Raw genomic sequence first — 17,042 nt, 5'->3', positions numbered from 1 at the left:
GTCTTTCTGTGCCGAACACCTCCATAACTATTACTATCCCATGGATTGTTCATGCTCCAATATTGAAGGCTGGCACAGAGAGTATGTTCGAGCTGTGAGGAGCAGGCAGAAAAGCGGAATTGAAGCATGACCAGTCATGATGATGTTAAATTGGGGCCGAGACTCGATGGGCTGAACGTCCTCCTCTCGCGGGAGATCATCTGCTGTCTGCATAAGCGCCTGCGCATTTTGGATGATCCTCCCGCGCAGGCGCAGTGGTCCGGCACGGAGCTGGCCTCCCGCGCAGGTGCAGTGTCCCGGCCCGATGGTGGGCTACCGGCTGCTTGAGCGCCTGCGCATTGTGGATGAAACTCCCGCGCAGGCGCAGTGTCCCGGCCCGGTGGTGGGCTGTACCGGCGGCGTGAGCGCCTGCGCGTTGAGGGCGATCCTCCCGCGCAGGCGCAGTGTCCCGGCCCGGTGGTGGGCTGTGTGTCGGTTGCTGTGTGCCTGTCAGCTCCCTGTTGCCGGGGCCTGAGCACAGGCCGCTTCCTGCGGAGACATGTTTTCAGCGCTGAAGAAGCTGGTGGGCACGGAGCAGGCCCCGGGCAGGGAGAGGATTATCCCCGCGGGCTTACAGAGCATGAACCAGAGCCTGCAGCGGAGATTCGCCAAAGGAGTTCAGTACAACAGTGAGTGGGGCTGGGGGGAGAGGGGAGAGTGTAGTACAACAGTGAGTGGGGCTGGGGGAGGGGGGACATGGGGGAGGGGACAGGGGAGAGTGTAGTACAACAGTGAGTGGGGCTGGGGGAGGGGGAACATGGGGGGGAGGGGGGAACATGGGGGGGGAGAGGGGAGAGTGTAGTACAACAGTGAGTGGGGCTGGGGGAGGGGGAACATGGGGGGGAGGGGGGAACATGGGGGGGAGGGGGGAACATGGGGGGGGAGAGGGGAGAGTGTAGTACAACAGTGAGTGGGGCTGGGGGAGGGGGGGACATGGGGGAGGGGACAGGGGAGAGTGTAGTACAACAGTGAGTGGGGCTGGGGGAGGGAACATGGGGGGGGAGAGGGGAGAGTGTAGTACAACAGTGAGTGGGGCTGGGGGTGGGGAACATGGGGGAGGGGGGAGAGTGTAGTACAACAGGGAGTGGGGCTGGGGGGGGGAGAACATGGGGGTGGAGAGGGGAGAGTGTAGTACAACAGGGAGTGGGGCTGGGGGAGGGGGGGACATGGGGGAGGGGAGAGGGGAGAGTGTAGTACAACAGGGAGTGGGGCTGGGGGAGGGGGGGACATGGGGGAGGGGAGAGGGGAGAGTGTAGTACAACAGGGAGTGGGGCTGGGGGAGGGGGGGACATGGGGGAGGGGAGAGGGGAGAGTGTAGTACAACAGGGAGTGGGGCTGGGGGAGGGGGGGACATGGGGGAGGGGAGAGGGGAGAGTGTAGTACAACAGGGAGTGGGGCTGGGGGGGGGGAACATGGGGGGGGGGAGAGGGGAGAGTGTAGTACAACAGTGAGTGGGGGAGGGGGGAATATGGGGGGGAGGGGGGAATATGGGGGGGAGGGGGGAATATGGGGGGGAGGGGGGAGAGTGTAGTACAACAGTGAGTGGGGCTGGGGGAGAGGGGAACATGGGGGAGGGGACAGAGGGAGAGTGTAGTACAACAGGGAGTGGGGCTGGGGGGGGGGAACATGGGGGGGGGGGAGGGGAGAGTGTAGTACAACAGTGAGTGGGGCTGGGGGGGGGAACATGGGGGGGGAGGGGGGAGAGTGTAGTACAACAGGGAGTGGGGCTGGGGGGGGAACATGGGGGGGGAGAGGGGAGAGTGTAGTACAACAGGGAGTGGGGCTGGGGGGGGGAACATGGGGGGGAGAGGGGAGAGTGTAGTACAACAGGGAGTGGGGCTGGGGGGGGGGAACATGGGGGGGAGAGGGGAGAGTGTAGTACAACAGGGAGTGGGGCTGGGGGGGGAGGAACATGGGGGGGGAGAGGGGAGAGTGTAGTACAACAGTGAGTGGGGCTGGGGGGGGAACATGGGGGAGGGGACAGGGGAGAGTGTAGTACAACAGTGAGTGGGGCTGGGGGGGGGGAACATGGGGGAGGGGACAGGGGAGAGTGTAGTACAACAGTGAGTGGGGCTGGGGGAGGGGGGAACATGGGGGAGGGGACAGGGGAGAGTGTAGTACAACAGTGAGTGGGGCTGGGGGAGGGGGGAACATGGGGGAGGGGACAGGGGAGAGTGTAGTACAACAGTGAGTGGGGCTGGGGGAGGGGGAACATGGGGGAGGGGACAGGGGAGAGTGTAGTACAACAGTGAGTGGGGCTGGGGGAGGGGGGAACATGGGGGGGGGGAGGGGAGAGTGTAGTACAACAGTGAGTGGGGCTGGGGGAGGGGGGAACATGGGGGAGGAGAGGGGAGAGTGTAGTACAACAGTGAGTGGGGCTGGGGGAGGGGGGAACATGGGGGGGGGAGAGGGGAGAGTGTAGTACAACAGTGAGTGGGGCTGGGGGGGGAACATGGGGGGGAGAGGGGAGAGTGTAGTACAACAGTGAGTGGGGCTGGGGGAGGGGGGGAACATGGGGGGGAGAGGGGAGAGTGCAGTACAACAGTGAGTGGGGCTGGGGGAGGGGGGAACATGGGGGAGGGGACAGGGGAGAGTGTAGTACAACAGTGAGTGGGGCTGGGGGGGGAACATGGGGGAGGGGACAGGGGAGAGTGTAGTACAACAGTGAGTGGGGCTGGGGGAGGGGGAGAACATGGGGGAGGGGAGGGGGGAGAACATGGGGGAGGGGATAGAGGGAGAGTGCAGTACAACAGTGAGTGGGGCTGGGGGGGAGAACATGGGGAGGGGACAGAGGGAGAGTGTAGTACAACAGTGAGTGGGGCTGGGGGAGGGGACAGGGGAGAGTGCAGTACAACAGTGAGTGGGGCTGGGGGGGAGAACATGGGGAGGGGACAGAGGGAGAGTGTAGTACAACAGTGAGTGGGGCTGGGGGGGGAACATGGGGGGGAGAGGGGAGAGTGTAGTACAACAGTGAGTGGGGCTGGGGGAGGGGGGGAACATGGGGGGGAGAGGGGAGAGTGCAGTACAACAGTGAGTGGGGCTGGGGGAGGGGGGAACATGGGGGAGGGGACAGGGGAGAGTGTAGTACAACAGTGAGTGGGGCTGGGGGAGGGGGGAACATGGGGGGGGGGGGAGGGGAGAGTGTAGTACAACAGTGAGTGGGGCTGGGGGAGGGGGGAACATGGGGGGGGGGGGAGGGGAGAGTGTAGTACAACAGGGAGTGGGGCTGGGGGAGGGGGGAACATGGGGGGGGGAGGGGAGAGTGTAGTACAACAGTGAGTGGGGCTGGGGGAGGGGGGAACATGGAGGGGACAGGGGAGAGTGTAGTACAACAGTGAGTGGGGCTGGGGGGGGAACATGGGGGAGGGGACAGGGGAGAGTGTAGTACAACAGTGAGTGGGGCTGGGGGAGGGGGGAACATGGGGGAGGGGACAGGGGAGAGTGTAGTACAACAGTGAGTGGGGCTGGGGGAGGGGGGAACATGGGGGAGGGGACAGGGGAGAGTGTAGTACAACAGTGAGTGGGGCTGGGGGAGGGGGGAAATGGGGGGGAGAGGGGAGAGTGTAGTACAACAGTGAGTGGGGCTGGGGGGGGAACATGGGGGAGGGGACAGGGGAGAGTGTAGTACAACAGTGAGTGGGGCTGGGGGAGGGGGAGAACATGGGGGAGGGGAGGGGGGAGAACATGGGGGAGGGGATAGAGGGAGAGTGCAGTACAACAGTGAGTGGGGCTGGGGGGGAGAACATGGGGAGGGGACAGAGGGAGAGTGTAGTACAACAGTGAGTGGGGCTGGGGGAGGGGACAGGGGAGAGTGCAGTACAACAGTGAGTGGGGCTGGGGGGGAGAACATGGGGAGGGGACAGAGGGAGAGTGTAGTACAACAGTGAGTGGGGCTGGGGGGGGAACATGGGGGGGAGAGGGGAGAGTGTAGTACAACAGTGAGTGGGGCTGGGGGAGGGGGGGAACATGGGGGGGAGAGGGGAGAGTGCAGTACAACAGTGAGTGGGGCTGGGGGAGGGGGGAACATGGGGGAGGGGACAGGGGAGAGTGTAGTACAACAGTGAGTGGGGCTGGGGGAGGGGGGGAACATGGGGGGGAGAGGGGAGAGTGCAGTACAACAGTGAGTGGGGCTGGGGGAGGGGGGAACATGGGGGAGGGGACAGGGGAGAGTGTAGTACAACAGTGAGTGGGGCTGGGGGAGGGGGGAACATGGGGGAGGGGACAGGGGAGAGTGTAGTACAACAGTGAGTGGGGCTGGGGGAGGGGGGAACATGGGGGAGGGGACAGGGGAGAGTGTAGTACAACAGTGAGTGGGGCTGGGGGAGGGGGGAACATGGGGGAGGGGACAGGGGAGAGTGTAGTACAACAGGGAGTGGGGCTGGGGGGGGAACATGGGGGAGGGGACAGGGGAGAGTGTAGTACAACAGTGAGTGGGGCTGGGGGAGGGGGGAAATGGGGGGGAGAGGGGAGAGTGTAGTACAACAGTGAGTGGGGCTGGGGGGGGAACATGGGGGAGGGGACAGGGGAGAGTGTAGTACAACAGTGAGTGGGGCTGGGGGAGGGGGAGAACATGGGGGAGGGGAGGGGGGAGAACATGGGGGAGGGGATAGAGGGAGAGTGCAGTACAACAGTGAGTGGGGCTGGGGGGGAGAACATGGGGAGGGGACAGAGGGAGAGTGTAGTACAACAGTGAGTGGGGCTGGGGGAGGGGACAGGGGAGAGTGCAGTACAACAGTGAGTGGGGCTGGGGGGGAGAACATGGGGAGGGGACAGAGGGAGAGTGTAGTACAGCAGTGAGTGGGGCTGGGGGGGGAACATGGGGGGGAGAGGGGAGAGTGTAGTACAACAGTGAGTGGGGCTGGGGGAGGGGGGGAACATGGGGGGGAGAGGGGAGAGTGCAGTACAACAGTGAGTGGGGCTGGGGGAGGGGGGAACATGGGGGAGGGGACAGGGGAGAGTGTAGTACAACAGTGAGTGGGGCTGGGGGAGGGGGGAACATGGGGGGGGGGGGAGGGGAGAGTGTAGTACAACAGTGAGTGGGGCTGGGGGAGGGGGGAACATGGGGGGGGGGGGAGGGGAGAGTGTAGTACAACAGGGAGTGGGGCTGGGGGAGGGGGGAACATGGAGGGGACAGGGGAGAGTGTAGTACAACAGTGAGTGGGGCTGGGGGGGGAACATGGGGGAGGGGACAGGGGAGAGTGTAGTACAACAGTGAGTGGGGCTGGGGGAGGGGGGAACATGGGGGAGGGGACAGGGGAGAGTGTAGTACAACAGTGAGTGGGGCTGGGGGAGGGGGGAACATGGGGGAGGGGACAGGGGAGAGTGTAGTACAACAGTGAGTGGGGCTGGGGGAGGGGGGAACATGGGGGAGGGGACAGGGGAGAGTGTAGTACAACAGTGAGTGGGGCTGGGGGAGGGGGGAACATGGGGGAGGGGACAGGGGAGAGTGTAGTACAACAGTGAGTGGGGCTGGGGGAGGGGGGAACATGGGGGAGGGGACAGGGGAGAGTGTAGTACAACAGGGAGTGGGGCTGGGGTGGGAACATGGGGGAGGGGACAGGGGAGAGTGTAGTACAACAGGGAGTGGGGCTGGGGGAGGGGGGAAATGGGGGGGAGAGGGGAGAGTGTAGTACAACAGTGAGTGGGGCTGGGGGGGGAACATGGGGGAGGGGACAGGGGAGAGTGTAGTACAACAGTGAGTGGGGCTGGGGGAGGGGGAGAACATGGGGGAGGGGAGGGGGGAGAACATGGGGGAGGGGATAGAGGGAGAGTGCAGTACAACAGTGAGTGGGGCTGGGGGGGAGAACATGGGGAGGGGACAGAGGGAGAGTGTAGTACAACAGTGAGTGGGGCTGGGGGAGGGGACAGGGGAGAGTGCAGTACAACAGTGAGTGGGGCTGGGGGGGAGAACATGGGGAGGGGACAGAGGGAGAGTGTAGTACAACAGTGAGTGGGGCTGGGGGGGGAACATGGGGGAGGGGACAGAGGGAGAGTGTAGTACAACAGTGAGTGGGGCTGGGGGGGGGGAGAGGGTGGGGGAGAACATGGGGGAGGGGATAGAGGAAAAGTGCAGTACAACAGTGAGTGGGGCTGGGGTGGGAGGGGGGGAAGAACATGGGGGAGGGGACAGAGGGAGAGTGTAGTACAACAGTGAGTGGGGCTGGGGGGAACATGGGGGAGGGGACAGAGGGAGTGTAGTACAACAGTGAGTGGGGCTGCGGGGGAGGAGGGGGAGGGGATAGAGGCAGAGTGCAATGCCCCAGTGAGTGGGGCTGGGGGGAGCAGAACGTGGGGGAGGGGGCAGAGGCAGAGTTCAGTACAACAGCGAGTGGGGCTGGGGGAGAACATGGGGGCGGGGACAGAGGGAGAGTGCAGCACAACAGTGAGTGGCGCTGGGAGGGGACAGAGGGAGAGTGCAGTGCAACCATGAGTGGGGCTTGGGGGTGGGGGGGGGGGGTGGAGAACATGGGGGAGGGGACAGAGGCAGAGTGCAGTACAACAGTGAGTGGGGCTGGGGGAGAACATGGGGGAGGGGATAGAGACAGAGTGCAGTGCATCCATGAGTGGGGCTGGGGGTGGGGGGGAGAGAACATGGGGGAGGGGACAGAGGCAGAGTGCAGTACAACATTGAGTGGGGCTGGGGGGAGGAGGGGGAGAACATGGGGGAGGGGACAGAGGGAGAGTGCAGTGCAACAGTGAGTGGGGCTTGGGAGATAGAGAGACAGACGGACGGAGGGAGTGAGGGGACACGTGGGGACAGGGAGTGTGTGCAGTACATCATTGAATGAGGCTGGCTGCTGAGGGGAGATTGGTATGAGAAGACAGCTCAGAAGGCAAGGAGGTTATGGGGAGAGTGGAGTACAGGAGCAGGGAAACAAGAAGATAAAAGGGGGAGAGAGAAGTCTGGGTGAGAGGCAGACAGGGTCATGGTTTGTGGACAGGAGAGAGAGCAGTATAGCTGTGACTGATTGATGCCAGGATTAGGGAGGCGGGGAAGGGGAGAGGATATATACTGAGAGGCCAGGGGCAGGCCCAAGGTTTGGAGATGGAGATGATTTGGGAACAGAGTTAGTTCTGACAGGGAACAGTGTCTTAAGTTGAATAGAAGTGCTGAACCTGGGAATGGGCTGTTTCTAGCACCAATGAAATACTGTCTGTAAAGGAAATGAGATGTATACTCTCCCCTCACCTAATGTTGTGAATGCACAAGGGAATTGACCTCAAAATGAAAATCAGGTTTGTGCTTCTGGTGGTGGGCTTTCCTTAGGTCAAAGTTCACATACTTGTCTCTTCACCGCACCTCTGACTTCTAGATCCTGTGTCCATACTCTCATTTGTCAGATTCAGTAATGTCACTGACAAAGGTAAACTTTCCTTCTTTCTTCTCAAGCTGTCTGCAGTCTTGGACATAGTTTGTCCATTTTTTATCCAGCCCCCTCCACTGTACTCCATCCAGCTGGGTGGAACTGCTGGCAACTCACTCCATTCTTCGCCATCCAATGTTGGTCAAAGAATCCCTTACAATTGCTTCTCATCCTGTTCATGCATCATTACCACTGGTGCCTCCTAGTGCATTATCATTAACAACTGCTTTCCACATTAATAATGCTGCTCATTGACATCATTTGAAAGTAGTGTTAAATGTCACCTGTACGCTGACAGTAGCTCTGTCTTGCCACTACCTCTTGACCCTTTGGTCAAAACATATGAACAAGATGGAGTAGGTCATTGTCACCCAATATTACATGAGACGTTTTACTCAAATAAACACTGGGAAGACCAAAATCATTGTTGGTTTTGATCCCTATCACAAACTTCATTCTGAGCACCTGACTCCATCCCTCTGGTGGCAAATGTCTGAGGTGAGAGCAGACTCTTAAGACATCATCTCATATTTAACCTCAAGATGCACTGCTGTCCTGATATCCATGCCCTAACTAAACCCATTTGCACTTCCAAAAACCCCACCTTGCCTGAGTTCAAGAACTGCTGAAACCCTTACCCATGATGTTGTTGTCTTTGATCTTGTTCAAAATGCACTGTCGTTGACCCATTGTGGAGTGAGTTCAACCAAACTATGCTTCTTAGACCTTAAACCCCACCAGTCCTACTCAAGCACCTCAGAATTTGCTTATCTACCGTAGCTGTCAGCTCAATAATGTTTCAATTTAAAAATTTTCCACATTATTTTCAAAACTCTCCACCAGTTCGCTCACCCCTGCTTCCAACCACCATTTTGGACCACATTCACACTCAATCTAAATATCCTCACCAATGGTGGCTTTGAAACTTCCTCCCTATGCTGCTCCACATTGCTTTCTTCCTTTACGGGACTTCAGAAAAGCAACTTGTTGACCTTTATAGCCTTTGATTTGTTAAACTTGGTTTAATAACACTGAGAGTCATTGGAATATTTTATAACAAAGCAGTTGTTAAACAGTGCAGACCTTGAGTATTATGAGAAAAGGCACATTTTTGAAGAAACGTTTTGCCTGGCTCTCAGCAGAGAAATTGGAAAGACGCTGCAATAAATGGGGAAATGGTATTGGAGAAATCAATGAGAAATGGTATTCCTCAGCCACATTAGGGATATTTAAACAATCCTTAGATAAGCACATGGATGATGATGGGATAGTGTAGGGGGATGAGCTGAGAACAGTTCACAGGTTGGCACAACATCAATGGCCGAAGGGCCTGTTCGGCGCACAATATTCCAAAAGTGGCCTAAGCAATGTCCTGTGCAGCTACAGTCTAGTGTCTCTGCTATAGCAAGGATGTTGTGAAACTTGAAAGGATTCAGAAAAGATTTACAAGGGTTGGAGGATTTGAGCTACAGGGAGAGGCTAAACAGGCTGGGGCTGTTTTCCCTGGAGCATCGGAGGCTGAGGGGTGACCTTGTAGAAGTTTACAAAATTATGAGGGGCATGGATAGGCCGACTAGCCAAGGTGTTTTCGCTGGGGTCAGGGTGCCCAAAACCAGAGGGCATAGGTTTAAGGCCAGAGGGGAAAGATTTAAAAGGGACGTGAGGGGCAACCTTTTCAAGCAAAGGGTAGTGCATGTATGGAATGAGTTGCCAGAGGAGGTGGTGGAGGCATCTGGATAGTTATTTGAATAGAAAGGGTTTAGATGGATATGGGCCAAACGCTGGCAAATGGGACTAGATTAATTTAGGATATCTGGTCAGCATGAATGAGCTGTTTCCGTGCTATACAGCTCTAGGACTCTATAAGAGCTAGTAGTCATTTTCTAAAATGTTAGACTCTAGAACAGTTTCTCGAATTGGAGGGTAGTAAATGTGAAGGGGGCAGAGAGAAAACAACAAATTATAGACTGGTTAGCTTAGAATTGGTCATAGGAAAATGCTGGATTCCATCATAAAAGATACAATAGGCAGATAGTGACAGGATTGGACAGTCAGCATGGATTTACAAATGGGAGGTTATGCTTGAAAAAACAGGTGAAGTATTTTAAGGATGTAACTAATAGAGTGGACAAGGAGGAGCTAGAGGATGAGATTTATTTGGATCTTCCGACTGCTTTTGGTAAGGTCCTACATTTTATGCTAATGTGTAAAATTTAAAGTGCATAGGATTAGGGGTTGTGTACTGAAATTAGGTGAGAACTAGTTGACAAATGAGAGACAAAGACTAGAAATAAATAGGTCATTTTCAGAATGGCAGGCTGTTCACAGCATATATTCATGATTTAGGTGAGGAAAGTACGTGTCATAACTCCAGGTTTGCAGATGAGACAAAGCTGGGTGGGAGGGTATGTTAAAGAGTTTGGTATTGGAAAAACAGTGAGTCAGGCAGCATCTGAGGGGCAGGAGAATCAACGTTTTGAGCATAAGCCCTTCATTGGGAATGAGGAGTCTCATTCCTAATGAAGGGCCGATGTTTGAAACGTTGATTCTCCTGTTTCTTGGATGCTGCCTGACTGGCTGTGCTTTTCCAGCCCCACATTGTATGACTCTGATCTCCAGCATTTGCAGTCCTCACGTTCCCCTCAGACGGTATGTTGGGTGGTAGAGGCATAGAAGCTTGTGATTTGCATGGGTAAGTGTGCAAATTCATGGCAAATGAAGTATAATGTGGCCAAAGGTGAGGTCAACTGCTTTGGGAGCAAAATCGAGAAGGTAAATCTGATGTGGCTATATGTTGAGAGAGGGGAATGAGCGATGAGACTTGGGTATACTCATAGGTAAAAACAGTTACTGCGGATGCTGGAAACCAGATTCTGGATTAGCGGTGCTGGAAGAGCACAGCAGTTCAGGCAGCGTCCAAGGAGCTTCGAAATCGACGTTTCGGGCAAAAGCTGGCTTTGCCTGAAACGTCAATTTCGAAGCTCCTTGGATGCAGCCTGAACTGCTGTGCTCTTCCCGTACCACTAATCCAGAATTGGGTATACTCATACACCAGTCACTGAAATTAAGCATGCAGGTGGATGCAGCTGGCAAAGAAGGCCTCCATAGCAAGAGGATTCAAGTACAGGAGCAGGGATATCTTGTTGCTGTTGTACAGGCCATTGATGTGGCCACACCTGGATCATCACATGCCCCTTGTCTCATTATCTGAGGAAATATGCTCTTGCTATGCAGGAAATGCAAAATCTAGGCTGGGACTGGCATACAGGGGGAGATTGCATCAGTTAGTATTATATTCACTGCATTTGAGGGGCGGGGGGAGGCGGGCTCTTAGAAACCTGTACACTTCTAGCAGGATTAGATAGAATAGATGCAGGAAGGATGCTTTTAATGACACCAGGTAGTCCAGAATCAGGGGCACAGTCGATGGCAAAGAGGTAACCCTTTTAGAGCATAGATGAGAGATTTCTTCACCCAGGGAGTGGTGAGTTGTGAAATTCTCTGCCACAAGAAACTGTTGAGACTTTCAAGGGAGATGTACTTGTTATTGGAACTATAGGACCCAAAGGATAGAATCCCTACAGCGTGGAAACAGGTCCTTCGGCTCAACAAGTCCACATCGACCCTCCGACAAGTAACCCACCCAGATTCATTTGCCTACTCTACTCTACATTTACCCCTGACTAATGCACCTAACACTTCGACAGTTTAGCATGTCCAATTCACCTAACCTGCACATCTTTGGATTGTGGGAAAAAACTGGAGCACCCACAGGAAGGGGGAGAATGCAGGAGCCGGGTAGAGTTCCATGATTATATTGAATTGTAGAGCAGGCTTGGAGTGCTGAACGGCCTACTCCTGCTCTTCTGTGTTTCTATTGCAATGCATAAGGAACATGTTGTCTGAGATGAGAGCAGTGAATGCAGGACGGAAAACTGCACAAATTTCATGCTGAAATTCTGTTTTGTGCAAAATGCTGTATAATGCAAGTTGTTTTTGAATATAGGTTTATCGGTATCACTGGGGTACAGTACTGGGGTAGGGACAGGTCTGTCACTGTATAGCACTGGGGTACAGTACTGGTAGGGACAGGTCTGTCACTGTATAGCACTGGGGTACAGTACTGGTGGGGACAGGTCTGTCAATGTATAACACTGGTTACAGTACTGGTAGGGACAGGTCTGTCACTGTATAGCACTGGAGTACGGTACTGGTGGGGACAGGTCTGTCACAGTATAACACTGGTTACAGTACTGGTAGGGACAGGTCTGTCACTGTATAACACTGGGGTACAGTACTGGTGGGGACAGGTCTGTCCCTGCATAACACTGGGGTACAGTACTGGTGGGGACAGGTCTGTCACTGTATAGCACTGGGGTACAGTACTGGTAGGGACAGGTCTGTCACTGTATAGCACTGGGGTACAGTACTGGTGGGGACAGGTCTGTCAATGTATAACACTGGTTACAGTACTGGTAGGGACAGGTCTGTCACTGTATAACACTGGTTACAGTACTGGTAGGGACAGGTCTGTCACTGTATAGCACTGGAGTACGGTACTGGTGGGGACAGGTCTGTCACAGTATAACACTGGTTACAGTACTGGTAGGGACAGGTCTGTCACTGTATAACACTGGGGTACAGTACTGGTGGGGACAGGTCTGTCACAGTATAACACTGGGGTACAGTACTGGTGGGGACAGGTCTGTCACTGTATAACACTGGGGTACAGTACTGGTAGGGACAGGTCTGTCACTGTATAGCACTGGAGTACGGTACTGGTAGGGACAGGTCTGTCACTGTATAGCACTGGGGTACCATCCTGGTGAGGACAGATCTGTCACTGTGTAACACTGGGGTAACAGTACTGGTGGCTACAGGTCTGTCACTGTATAGCACTGGGGTACAGTACTGGTGGCTACAGGTCTGTCCCTGTATAACACTGGGGTGCAGTACTGGTGGGGACAGGTCTGTCATTGTATAGCACTGGGGTACAGTACTGGTAGGGACAGGTCTGTCACTGTATAGCACTGGGATATAGTACTGGTGGGGACAAGTCTGTCACTGTATAGCACCGGGGCACAGTACTGGTGGCGACAGGTCTGTCACTGTATAACACTAGGGTACCATCCTGGTGAGGACAGATCTGTCACTATAACACTGGGGTAACAGTACTGGTGGTTACAGGTCTGTCACTGTATAATGCTGGAGTACAGTACTGATGGCGATAGGTCTGTCACTGTATAACACTGGAGTACAGTACTGGTGGGGACAGGTCTGTCACTGTATAACACTGGGGTACAGTACTGGTGGGGACAGGTCTGTCACTGTATTACACTGGGGTACAGTACTGGTGGCGATAGGTCTATCACTGTATAACGGTACAGTACTGGTGGGGACAGGTGTGTCTGTATAACACTGGGGTACAGTGCTAGTGGGGACAGGTCTGTCACTCTATAACACTGGGGTACAGTACTAATGGCAGTCTGTAACTGTATAACACGTGTACAATGCTGGTAGGGGCAGGTCTGTCTTTGTATAACACTGGGATACAGTTCTAGTAGGAACAGGTCTGTTGCTGGGATAGTATACCAGTGAGGGCAAGTCTGTCACTGTGTAATACTGGTGCGCACAGGACTGTCATGGTATAACACTGGGGCATGGTACTCATGGGGTCTGGAGTGTGGTGCTGGAAAAGTGCAGCAGGTCAAGCAGCATCTGACGAGCAGGAGAATCAACCTTTTTGGCAAAACCCTTCATCAGGAATCATGGGGTCCAGTCTGTCACTTTGTAACATTGGGGTACAATTCTGCTAAAGGTAGGTCTGTCACTGTATAACACAATGGTGTGGTTTTGGTGACAACGTCTCTGTTACTGTAACACTGAGTACAGTACTAGTGGGTCAGGTCTGACACTGCAGTTCTGGTAAAGGGTAGATCTGTTATTATATAACACTGAATATAGTACTGGTGGGGACAGATGTTACTGTATAACTGATACAGTACTGGTGGACAAGTCTGTCACTATAACACGTGTACAGTATGATGGGGGACAGGTGTGTTGCTGTATAACACTGGGCTACATTACCGGTGGGACAGGTGTTACTGTATAACACTGGGGTACAATACCAATAGGGACAGGCTTGTCGCTGTATAACAGGTACAGTACTGGTGGGGACAGGTCTGTCACTATAACACTGCCATACTTGTGGTCAGGGGCAGGTCTGTTACTGTCTAACACTTGGATCCAGAATTGAGGGATAAATTTCTCACTGTGTTACACGGCTTCAGTGTTGGTAGGAAGACAGAGTGTCACTTGAGTGCAGCGTTGATTCTTTGACTTGCATTTTCTGCTTTTTTGCCTCAGTTTTGAGGCTGAATCCATGCGCTGCATTGAGTGGATGCTGTGCCACTCTGCAACAACTATGATCACTCAGCAGTCAGGTGAAGTGTGCTTACTGAGTGATTGTACATTGACTGCCTTTTGTCACCGTTTAAACCAATCAGAATGGAATCTGGCACTGGTATAGGAGTGTGTGGCAGCCGCAGTGCAACACAGAGCAGACCCCTTACCTGCATTCTCTTATCACATCTAGATCACAGCATTCTACACTGCACAGTTATTTCTGTGAGAGGACGTTTGGCATATCTCAGTGCTGAAAGGCTGGCATTTGAACACAATTCCTGAAAGACATTAAGATCAACACTACAAATGCTGAGTTTGTCAGTTGCCAGCAATCAACTGAACCTTATCAGAACGCCACTTGCACTTGGACCCCACTTGGATACACCTATTGTTTGTGAAATTACCACTAATTTTATAACATGTTGTAAATAGATTCCCTTCCTTTCTGTCTACTCTAAAATCGTCTATTTTGTGCAGTGGCTGTTGGTTGACCTTTTATTTGGCCTCTTGAGTGTGAATAAATGAACTCCAGGATTATTTCCCTTGTGATACACCTCACTGAACCATGTAGCATGTATCGTTATTGGGTGTGTGGGGGGAGGGGATGCTGTGAGGAGTTGTAGGGAGGCCTGAGATAGAGTCTGCTGGAGTAGAATGGTTGGATATGCCCTGACAATACTGTGTCTTTCTACTTTCTCTGACATGACCCATTTCTTCTTCTAGGTTTCTTGCCTCCAGTTTCCTTAACTCCTCTGTTCTTTTCCCCTACCTTTCCACCATTTCTGTTCCCATCACCCAGCCTTTTCTTTGCTCAGGTTTCAGCTTCCCCACTCTGTGATCCCAGGAATGTACACTGAGGTCCCGAGCGATAAAGCTCCTGCTCTCTGTTTTCTTTTCTCATGGTTTTGAGTTTTTGAATGGAGCAGTGTGTGGGAAATGAGCCTGCAGTCAGGCGAGAGTGATGATGGTTGTAATACCTTGCAGCATTTCTTTTTTACTTTCAGTGAAGATTCTGATACGAGGTGACAGAAACACAGGCAAGACTACACTCTGGCACAGACTCCAGGGCAAGAAATTTGTGGAGCAGTACATTCCAACACAGGAGATCCAGGTCACCTGCATTCACTGGAGCTACAAGAGTGAGTCTCGAGCAACAATTTTAATGTTTCGAAAGAACCCACCCCTTAAATTCAGTGAATATGATACTAACTGATCCAATCTCTCCCTGCATGCCAGTGTTGGAAACATTCAGAGCAATCAGTGCTACGGGAAGCTGAATCTTTCGAGATTTCTGGGTTTGAATCACTTGTGTTCACAGGGAAGTGAAATTGGAGCAAGGGAGGCAGAGTAAACTGATGTGCAGTGATGACGCTGCCTTCTCAGGTGCAGATGGAGATCAAACAGCAGTTTCTGATATCTGTGTCATTGGTGTAATGTTCAGGAGAGAGTCTCTTCTCCATCTTACTGTGATCGAATGTTGCTGAACGCAGTGCATCAGTGTGAACCACAGAGAAAATTTCCATGTCCGCTCCCCCAGGACAGGGACAGCATGAAGTTAGATGCAGATTAAAGCTTCCCCAATGCTAACCAATCAAACCTAGAAATTCAGGAAACAGGAGTAGGCCATTCGGCCCTTCAAGCCTGTTCCACCATTCAATATGCTCATGACTGATTATCCATCTCAGTACCCAGTTCCTGCTTTCTCCTCTACACTTTGATCCCTTTAGCCCCAAGAACTATATCTAACTCCTTCTTGAAAGCATTCACGGTTTAGACCTCAACCACTTTCTGTGGCCGAGAATTCCACAGGCTTGCCACTCTGAATGAATGTCTCCTCGTCTCAGTCCTAAATGGCCTACCCATACTCTTAAACTGTGACTTCTGGTTTTGGAATCCCCTGTCAATGGGAACATCATTCTTGCACTTATCCTGACTAGTCCTGTTAGAATTTTAAAAGTTTCTATGAAATCTCTTTTTATTCTTCTAAACTCCAGTGAATATACTCCTAAGCCATCCAGTCTCTCTCCATGCATTATGGTCTCACAATCCCGGGAATCCGTCTGATAAACCTTTGCTGTACTCCCTCCATAACCAGAACATCTTTTTTTCGGGTAAGGAGAGACAAAACTGCACACACTGCCCCAGGTGTGGTCTAACCAGGACCCTATATAATTGTAGCAAGATATCCCTGAAATGTGTTGAATCCTGTTGCTATGAAGACCAACATGATCATTTGTCTTCAGTGACTGCTGTTCGAAAACACCCAGGTCTCAGTGCACATTCCCCTCTCTCAACTTATAGCCGTTTATATAATAAACCACCTTCCTGTTTTTGCTCCCAAAGTAGATAACCTCACATTTATCCACAATATACTACATCTTCCATGCATTTGCCCACTCACTCAGCTTGTCCACATCACAGTGAAGCTTCTCTACTTCCTCCTTGCAGCTCACCCTCCCACTCAACTTAGCAAATTTGCAGATACTATATTTAGTTTCCTTACCTAACTCTAGAGTCCTAACACTGATCCCCGAGGTACCCTACAAGTCTCTGCCTATTATTCAGGAAAAAAAACAATTCATGTTCTGTGGGGCGGCATGGTGACTCAGTAGTTAGCATTGCTGCCGCTCAGTGCCGGGAGCCCGGGTTTGAATCTAGCCTCAGGTGTCTGTGTGGAGTTTGCACATTCTCCCCGTGTCTGCGTAGGTTTCCTCTGGGTGCTTCGGTTTCCTCCCACAATCCAAAAGATGTGCAGGTTAGGTGAATTGGCCATGCTAAATTGCCCATAGAGTTCAGAAATGTGTAGGTTAGGTGCATTAGTCAGGGGTAAATATAGAATAATGAGGTAGGGGAACGAGTCTGGCTGGGTTACTCTTCGGAGGGTCAGTGTGGACTTGTTGGGCCGAAGAACCTGTTCCCACGCTGTAGGGATTTTGACTGTATTGCTACTTTTCGTTTCCTGTCTGCCAACCTATCTAAATGCGCTCTGTGTGCGCTTTAATTTTGTACATTAATCTCTTATGTGGGAATTTGTTGAAAGCCTTAAAGTCTAAATAAGCCACATCTACCGGCTTCCCCTTAACAACTCAACATCCTTGAAGAATTCCATGTGATCTGTCAAATATGATTTTCCTTTCCTAAGTCCAGGCTGGCTGTACCCAATCCTGCAATTAAACCTTGTACAGTCAACACCAGCATTTTCCCATTACTGATGCCGGGTTGAGTGGTCTTTTA

At 53.0% G+C, this 17,042-nt stretch overlaps 1 protein-coding gene across 2 annotated transcripts in view; it reads left to right on the top strand.

Moving 5' to 3' along the window:
• The first annotated feature begins 444 nt into the window (after window positions 1-444).
• The window catches only part of LOC122564696 (rab-like protein 6), a 131,650-nt gene continuing 115,052 nt past the window's right edge, over window positions 445-17,042 (top strand). Inside the window, exons 1-2 of one of the 2 annotated variants that reach the window (XM_087998582.1) lie at window positions 445-668; window positions 14,813-14,947. In XM_087998582.1, the coding sequence (XP_087854708.1) occupies window positions 539-668; window positions 14,813-14,947 (265 nt within the window). In that variant the 5' untranslated portion in view covers window positions 445-538. The remainder of the gene's footprint in view (window positions 669-14,812; window positions 14,948-17,042) is intronic. The other variant, XM_087998583.1, reaches the window with a different exon arrangement.

Source organism: Chiloscyllium plagiosum, unplaced genomic scaffold (assembly GCF_037043375.1).
Source record: "Chiloscyllium plagiosum isolate Xiang-an unplaced genomic scaffold, Cpla_swu_hap1 HiC_scaffold_21, whole genome shotgun sequence".
Lineage (NCBI taxonomy): Eukaryota > Metazoa > Chordata > Chondrichthyes > Orectolobiformes > Hemiscylliidae > Chiloscyllium > Chiloscyllium plagiosum.
The sequence above is the reverse complement of the archived record's forward strand: the minus strand, read 5'-3'. Positions and strand labels throughout refer to the sequence as shown.